General features: G+C 38.1%; 1 protein-coding gene across 1 annotated transcript; it reads left to right on the plus strand.

Annotated features, from left to right (window-relative positions):
* Positions 1 to 6,893: 6,893 nt before the first annotated feature.
* LOC117095667 (peptidyl-prolyl cis-trans isomerase A-like) lies at positions 6,894 to 7,492 on the plus strand. The gene has a single exon (XM_033232273.1). It carries the CDS (start codon positions 6,936 to 6,938, stop codon positions 7,431 to 7,433), a length of 498 nt encoding a protein of 165 aa, XP_033088164.1. The 5' UTR covers positions 6,894 to 6,935; the 3' UTR covers positions 7,434 to 7,492.
* Positions 7,493 to 9,266: the final 1,774 nt, after the last annotated feature.

A 9,266-nucleotide genomic window follows, 5' to 3' on the forward strand; every position in this document is an offset into this window, starting at 1 on the left:
TGTTGCAGTGCTAGTCCAAAAGCAGTCTGGAGGAAGAATTCCTTCTTTCTTCAGGGGACTCCAGTCTTTTTCTCTCAAGGCTTTCAACGAATTGGATGAGACCCACTCACGTTATGGAGAATAATGTGAATAATCTGCTCTACTCCAAGTCTACTGATATAAATGTGAATCTCATCTAAAAAAGTACGTCCACAGAAACATTTAGACTGATATTTGACCGAATAACTGGTACTATGGCTTAGGCAAGTTGGCACATAAAATTAACCATCACATTAGCATTCATATTTCCTAATAAAAATCATCTGATTTGGTCAGTTTGCTACTCTCTAATACGAAATACGGAAGTGGGAAATGTTTTTCACTGACATGTTAGAGGCCGTTGGCTCCTTTCAAGTTCACTGTGTAATACTCTTTATGCTTTCACTGATCCCTGGGATCTTTGATTGTGAGCCAGGAATCAGGGGAGGGTTTAAAAGATGCCTATGAACCATGGCAAACATTGCAAAGAGAACTGTTAGGAATCGTTTCCTTGGAAATGGGCAAAGAATAAGGCAGGCACTTAGAATTTCAGTATTTTCTCTCAAACCTGCATCCAAAATGTGTATGTCAGTTTGCAATTCTATCAGCAATAAATGTGCACTGAATAGAAATTTAGAATGATATTAATCCCTTTAAAATTTTCTCATTTCTCTAACAGGCATAAAATGAAATGCCAAATTGTTGTCATTTTCATTTATTTGAATACCAGTGAGGACAAACATCCTCAAGTGGTTTTTTTCTTTTTCCCCTTGAGCAAATGTTTATTCATATTATTTATCCATTCATCTGTTAAAATGTTGCAGTACTCTTTGTACATTTGAGTGAGATTTTTATGTACTGAAGATATTAACCTCTTTATACCTTTATCATATCAAATATAAGAATTTCACATTTAGATATTTTTCTCATATTTTAGTTGTATTTATTTTAATTCCAGAAGTAAAAAATCGTGTATTTTCAAATCTTTCAATTTGTTCTTTATTACTTTTTTCTTTTGTTTCAAAATGTATCATTCCTTTATACATCTAAAAAATATTCTCTTTTATTCTTGGCTTATATACATATATACGTACACATATATACATACATATATATATAAAAATTAAGTTTCAAGACTACCTACAGTCTATTTGAGAGAATGGTATCTATGCCATTTAACACTCAGTTTTCTTTATTCCTATATACTTGTGAGATTATATAATTGATTAAAAAGTAAGATATATATGTACAAATATGTGCATAAACATGTATATGCAATTATATGTATATTTATCTAATACATACATATGTATATATAGAAATGTCTATGTCTACCTATCGTCTATTTAAAAAGAAACCTCTTTTTCTTGACAAGGAATTAGCCATCTGACAAGGGATTAATAACCAGAATATATAAGGATCTCAAACTGAATAGGATCTGTTCAGTGGAACAGAAAAATAATTTAACAATTCAATTAACAAATGGGCAAAATACCTGAATAGACATTTTTCAAAAAAAAGACATACTGGCCACGGCACTCCAGCCTGGGCGACAGAGCGAGACTCTGTCTCAAAAAAAAAAGAGCAAACAAATATATAAAAAGTTTCTCAACATTATTGATAATCAGTGAAATGCACATCAAAACTACAAGGAGATATCATCTCACCCCAGTTAAAATGACTTTTATACAAAAGACAGGCAATAACAAATGCCGGTGAGAGTGAGGAGAAAAGGGAACTCTCGTACACCATTGGTGTGAATGTAAATTAGTACAGCCAAGATCCAAAACAGTATGGAGGTCTCCCAAAAAACAAAAATACAATTACCATGTGATCCAGCAATCTCATTGTTGGGTATATACCCAAAAGAAAGGAAATCAGTATATCAAAGAGATATTGCTTTCAATGGCAAAAATTGTAATTACTTTTATACCAACCTAATGTATGAACTCCCATTTTTATTGCAGTAGTATTCATAATAGCCAAGATTTGGAAGCAACCTGCGGGTTCATCATCAGATGAATGGATAAAGAAAACGTGGTACATATAAACAGTAGAATACTATTTAGCCATACAAAAGAATGAGATTTTGTCATCTGCAACAACATGGATAGAATTGGAGGTGATTAGGTTAAGTGAAATATGCCAGGTGTAGAAAATCAAACTTTGAATGCTCTTGCTAATTTATGGGAACTAAAATTTAAAACAGTTGAACTCAAGAAGATAGAGAGTCGAATGATGGTTACCAGAAGGTGGGAAGAGTAGGGTACAGGGGAAGTGAGAATAGTTAATGAATACAAAAAGTTAGTTAGATAGAATGAATAAGATCTGGTATTTAATAACTCAGTAATGACTACCGTCAACAACAATTTATTATACATGTAAATATAACTATAAAAGTATAATTGGCCGGGCATGGTGACTCACGCCTGTAATCTTACCACTTTAGGAGGCCAAGGCAGGTGGATCTCCTGAGGATAGGAGTTCAAAACCAGCCCCGCCAACGTGGTGACATCCTGTCTCTACTAAAAATACAGAAAATTAGCTGGGCGTGATGGTGGTCACCTGTAATCCCAGCTACTTGGGAGACTGAGGCAGGAGAATCCCTTGAACTCAGGAGGCAGAGGTTGCAGTGAGCAGATATAGTGCCACTGCACTCCAGCCTGAGCAACAAAAGTGAAACTCCGTCAAAAAAAAAGCACAATCGCACTGTTTGCAACAGAATAGGTGATAAATGCTTGAAGGGATGAATATCCCACTTACCCTGATGTGATGATTATTCATTGTATCAAAATATCTCATGTACTCCATAAAAATTTCAAAAAAGAAAAAAAGAGAAAGAAATTTCTAGTTGTCTAGTCAATATCCATTTCAAGGTGCATCATAGGGTTGGAAGTATGCCATTTTCTAAACTTACACAATTCCTATTTTGTTCGGGAAAACAGATGCTTAGTTATAAATAGTCATCCCTCCTTACTTTCCTACAATAGGAATAGAGATGTAACCACACCCTGGTCAATTAGATGTAAATAGAAATCAATGAATGGGGCACCTGAACAGTAATTTAAAGGGAGTCATATTTAGTTGGCATATTTCTTTAGCTGTTTATCTTTATCCTTTTCTCCTTTGTCCTATCTAGAATAAGGATCTGATACCTGAAGGTGAAACGGCTCTCTGGGGGAAGTGAGAATAAAAGCCACACATTGGGGTTGGTGTAACAGAAAGCTGGAATTTTCTGGGTTTTTAATGGCATCATGGAGAAGTCTTACCAGCCTTGACTTGCCTATGTCTCCCCCAATTTTGGTATGCAAGAAGAAAGACCTTTGTGTTGTTAAGCCAGGGTAGGCAGGTTTCTGTTTTCTGCAGCTCCATGCAGGCCTAACAAATGCGTTTACTTCTATCTAGGACTTGTAAGGCTTTTTATTTATCTATACCACAGAAAATAGCAAATAAATCACGCTTTTGCTTCTAAAACAATTACTAGTTTTGTTTTTAAACATTACATAAGATAATATAATGTTTATAGAGACACTTTAATTTTAAAGATAAAGGGAAGTTAAATAAAACAATGCATATTTCATCTCTGATATAGAAAGCACATTGATCTAAACCATGGACCCACATCTATAATTAAGCCATAGCCCTTGACACAAAGAACTCAAATCCTAGTGGGTAAGAAAAACATATATGGATAGTTGTGATACTATCTGATAAGTGCAATAAATATAATATTTCCAAAGCTCAATCCAAACCCTTCTCAAAATCATTTTTTTCTTTATTTTTTCTTTATTTCTCAAAATCATTTTCCTTTTATCACAGGACAGCATTTATTAACTCAAGTCCCATCACTCAACCAAGACTCAAATTTCAGAATCTTGTTTCTCCTCTATGCTTATAATCAATCCAATTTCCCTTAAGTGTGCACCACATCTATCTCCACTTACAGTACCACTGTTTATATTCAGCAATCACCTAAGAATTATTGCACTAGCCAGTTGACTGGCTTCTGTATCCTTCATCTTTTTTTAACTCCTTTATGTTTTTATACCTGTTACCATACTCATAAAAGCTTTTTTCTTTAAAATCTGTTTTTGTTTCCCAACATCTACCACATAAAACCTAACTCCTTAAGGTGACTGATGTGTTAGTGAGAGTTCTTCAGGGAAACAGAATGAATAGAGTAGTTACACATAAAGAGATTTATTATGAGAGGTTGGCTTATGCCCGTATGGAGGCTGAGAAGCTCCATGATCTGTTATCTGCTAGCTAGCGGGCCAGGAAAACCAGTGGTATAGCTCCAGCCCAAGTCCAAAGGCCTGACACCTGGGGAAAAAAAGGCGTAAGTCCATGCCCAAGTCAAAAGGCCAGAGAACCAAGAGCTCCAATGTTAGACGATAAAAGAATAGAGATGGTACAGCTCAGCAAAGAGAGTGAATTGCCTTTCCTCTGCCTGTTTGTTCTATTCAGGCCCTCAACAGATTGGATCATGCCCACCCATGCCGGGGCAGACGATCTTCTTTACTCAGTCTGTGGATTCAAATACTGACGTGCTTCCAGGGATACCTTCATCGACACACCCAGAAGTAATGTTTTACCATCTATATGGGCATCTCTGAAACCTGTTAAGTTGACACATAAAATTAGTCATCACATCTGATAAGGCCTGTCACCCAAACTAGGTACCCACAGCGTAAGTGCCAGCCCCGTGGGCAACTGGGAGTTCCCGGAATGTGTCATGTTCTTTCAGGGCCCCTCCCTGTGCTATGGGAACCCTTCTACTCTCTTCTCTATCTGACTTGTAAGAGTCTTTGTGGAAGCTTTTCTTTTCTTCCCTCGTAACTTTAGTTCTCTACCTTCTCCCGGCTCGTGGGATTTTCTTCATTTTTTCTTTCCTTGTCCCTCTCTCTGCCTTCCCTTCTTCCGCCTCTTTCTCCTATTCCCTCTTTCTTTTTCCCATTGTTCCCTTCCTTGCTTTCTTTTTTACTTTCTTCCTTTTCTTTCTTTCTTCCTCTTCTCCCTAATCTTTATACTAGAATTATTTGTTGATATATTTGTGCTTCATAAAAATCCATGAGGTCCTTGCAATAGGTCACTTTGTGTTACAAAGAATCTGGCTTTTATTTTTCTGATCAAGATGTTAAGATCTAATTTCAAAACATATGGAAATAATTGCATATATTTAACATTGCTCTTAAAAAATCTCTTAAATCCTTCAGGAAATAATAATATTATTTTTGAGACAGGGTCTCACTCTGTCACTCAGGCTGGAGTGCAGTGGTGTGATCACGGCTCACTACAGCCTTGACCTCCTAGGTTGAAGCAATTCTCTCATGTCAGCTTCCTTAGAAGCTGGGACTACAGGTGCGCTCCACCATGCCTGGCTTAGTTTTATTTTTGTATTTTTGTAGAGACAGGGACTCACTATGTTGCCCAGGTGGGTCTTGAACTCCTGGTCTCAAGCGATCTTCCTGCCTTGACCTCCCAAAGTGCTGAGATTGCAGGCATGAGCCACTGCACCTGGCCAGTATTATTATTAACAGGAATAATAACTAATACATCAATTATATTACTATGTGAGAAGTTTTGTGTTTGAGCAAATATTCAATATGTATTTGTGTCTGTACAATCTGGACAGTTATATATATTGATAACTATCTAATGTACACGATTATATGCATTAAATGAAAAACATGAGAAAATACATAATTCATTTGTTAAATTTGTATAATTTTTTGCTGAATTCAGTGTTAAATTTGTGTAAGTTAAATACATTTATATTGTGACTCACTTATATTCTGGTTTTTCATTGCCCCAAATTTGATTAAAATTTACTCTTTAATCTTTCTGAAGTGGGTTTAGTTTGTAGAATGAGGAGTAAATCTAATAAAGCTATTCAAGACCTCATCGAATTTTTCCCAGCCTTAAAAAAACAAAATCCAGAGAATAAGATCTAATTTCATAACATATGGAAATAATTGCATACCTTTAACATCACTGTTAAAAATCTCTTAAATCCTTTAGAAGATAATAATATTGTTTTTGACACAGGGTCTCACTCTGTCACCCAGGCTGGAGTGCAGTGGTAAGATCACGGCTCACTGCAGCCTTGATCCTCTCTTCACCAGCAACCAACCAGGCCTAGATCTCCAAATTCTGAAATCCAGAAATGCTGTCCTTTCTCATCTCAGTATTCAGAAGGTGGCAAAAAGCACTCTCCTTTTCAATCTTCAACTCCCTACCCCCAATACAGAGTTTCATACTGGCCTTGACTAAACAGCAGCTCTTCTCTGCACTCAGCATCCAGAGCTGCCCAACTTACACTCAAGAGGGCTAATTGATACCTGTACCCTGGTGGTAAAATGTGTTGTCCTTAGGAATGTGAAAGCTTGGCTGCCCTCCTAAGAGAGGTGAGAGACACCTTTTATTCCATCCTGAAGAGATAATGGCCACAAAACAAGGTCTGATGTAGTTTCTCCATAGGCCACCCTGCTAGTTTAACCTCTCAGTTACTCTCTCTGTTTTATGTTTCCTCTTTAAATTCTGATTCGGGTATTTTGACGATCTGCTCAAATTGCTCTTAGCTCAAGTCATTCAGCTGGGCCAGGTTTGGTAGCAAATATGCTTGTGGAACACCCAAGGCTAAAGACATGTCAAACAAACTGGGCATAAACGTAACATTAAATCCTACTTTTTTTTTCGGAATCTCCAACTCCCAAGTAATGTGTAGTTAAGGAGCACATTAAGTTTCATCTTAATAAAAACCTGCAAACCAAACAACAACTTTAAAGGTAAACTGATTAAACACAAGAATTTATATTCTCAAAAAATGAAGAACTTTATCTCTTCACTATGAGCTCCTAATAAGATAATGGGGCTTTGCAGACGCTGCCGCCGAGGAAATTCTTGTACTACTAGCCATGGTCAACCCTACCGTGTTCTTCAACATTGCCGTCGACGGCGAGCCCTTGGGCCGCGTCTCCTTCGAGCTGTTTGCAGACAAGGTTCCAAAGACAGCAGAACATTTTCGTGCTCTGAGCACTGGAGAGAAAGGATTTGGTTATAAGGGTTCCTGCTTTCACAGAATTATTCCAGGGTTTATGTGTCAGGGTGGTGACTTCACACGCCATAATGGCACTGGTGGCAAGTCCATCTATGGGGAGAAATTTGAAGATGAGAACTTCATCCTAAAGCATACAGGTCCTGGCATCTTGTCCATGGCAAATGCTGGACCCAACACAAATGGTTCCCAGTTTTTCATCTGCACTGCCAAGACTGAGTGGTTGGATGGCAAGCATGTGGTCTTTGGCAAAGTGAAAGAAGGCATGAATATTGTGGAGGCCATGGAGCGCTTTGGGTCCAGGAATGGCAAGACCAGCAAGAAGATCACCATTGCTGACTGTGGACAACTCGAATAAGTTTGACTTGTGTTTTATCTTAACCACCAGACCATTCCTTCTGTAGCTCAGGAGAGCACCCCTCCACCCCATTTGCTCGCAGTATCCTAGAATCTTTTTTTTTTTTTTTTTTTTTTTTTTTTGAGAGGGAGTCTCGCTCTGCCGCCCAGGCTGAAGTGCAGTGGCCGGATCTCAGCTCACTGCAAGCTCCGCCTCCTGGGTTTACGCCATTCTCCTGCCTCAGCCTCCCGAGTAGCTGGGACTACAGGCGCCCGCCACCTCGCCGGCTAGTTTTTTGTATTTTTTAGTAGAGACGGGGTTTCACCGTGTTAGCCAGGATGGTCTCGATCTCCTGACCTCGTGATCCACCCGTCTCGGCCTCCCAAAGTGCTGGGATTACAGGCTTGAGCCACCGCGCCCGGCCAGTATCCTAGAATCTTTGTGCTCTCGCTGCAGTTCCCTTTGGGCTCCATGTTTTCCTTGTTCTCTCCCATGCCTAGCTGGATTGCAGAGTTAAGTTTATGATTATGAGATAAAAACTAAATAACAACAACAACAAAAAAAGATAATGGAAAATTGCTTTATATTTTTATATCTGAAGGTGTACCCTGGGTGATTTGCGTAATGTAAAAACAGAGACTGCCCTGAAAACACATTGAAGTTTCTCTGAGGATAGAAATTGATTTCAATTTTTCTCTTCTTTCTCTATGTTTCCCAAACACCCCCCACCCCCCGCCACCCCGCCACAATTTAAGTGTCTAATTAGCTAGAGTATTTTGTTAGGTATAGCATTCCTTCAGAATGTACTCATATAAAATGTGAACATTGTCTATACTTTTGAATTGGTTGCAGTAAATCCAACCCTATGTTACTTTACAACTCTTGCAGTAAAATCATGGGATTAGAAAACTGTGCATTGGAATGAGCCTTATAGATCAAAAAACACTGAATTGGAATGTATTTTGCAGGCTATTGGATTCTAAATTGGATATAAGGAAAGTAAAGGAAAGAAATGAGATGATATAAGTAGGCCCCACAGGGAGAGAGGACTGTGCTTCCTAAGCTGAGATGGGAGATACGTGAGTTACACATGAGTCACTAAACTAAATACACATATAATTGGTTTACTTAAGGAAGAGGTCTAAGATACAGACCCTGAGCATAGTATTACAGAGATTGTATCACAGACACATGCTGTCTGGGTTATTTGTCTGAGTACCTACAACCAAAGTATTCTCTAACAGAGATAATTAGAGGAAAAGACAGGACATTCTACACGATTATTAAGGAGAATGAAGCAGAACAAAGTACTTGTGAAAGGTTCATACTTCAGAAATAGACGGTTTTCTATGGTTTCCATAGAAGAATAAAATAAATGATGAACCATCAGCTTAGATTGCTCTTAGAAAGCAAAGAAAACAGTGTGATGATTCTGCAGGAGCCTAAAACAGAACTGCTATTTGACCCAGCAATCCCATTACTGGATATATACCCAGAGGAATATAAATCATTCTACCATAAAGACACATGCATGCAAATTCTCATTGCAGCACTATTCACAATAGCAAAGACATGGAATCAACCTAAATGGCCATTAAGGACAGATCGAATAAAGAAAATGTGGTACATATACACCATGGAATACTATGCAGCCATAAAAAATGATACCATATCTTTTGGGGGATCATGGATGGAGCTGGAGGCCTTTACCCTTAGCAAACTAACACGGGAAACTAAAATCAAATACCACATGTTCTTGCTTATAAGTGGGAGCTAAATGATGACAACTCATGGACACAAAGGGAACAACAAACACTGGGGTCTACTTGAGAGTGGAGGGTGGGAGGAGGGAGA

Source organism: Trachypithecus francoisi, unplaced genomic scaffold (genome assembly GCF_009764315.1).
Source record: "Trachypithecus francoisi isolate TF-2019V2 unplaced genomic scaffold, Tfra_2.0 Lachesis_group14, whole genome shotgun sequence".
NCBI classification, from domain to species: domain Eukaryota; kingdom Metazoa; phylum Chordata; class Mammalia; order Primates; family Cercopithecidae; genus Trachypithecus; species Trachypithecus francoisi.

Excerpts from the sequence above, each read along its gene's own strand:
- LOC117095667 (XM_033232273.1), top strand. The coding sequence starts at position 6,936 with ATGGTCAACCCTACCGTGTTCTTCAACATTGCCGTCGACGGCGAGCCC.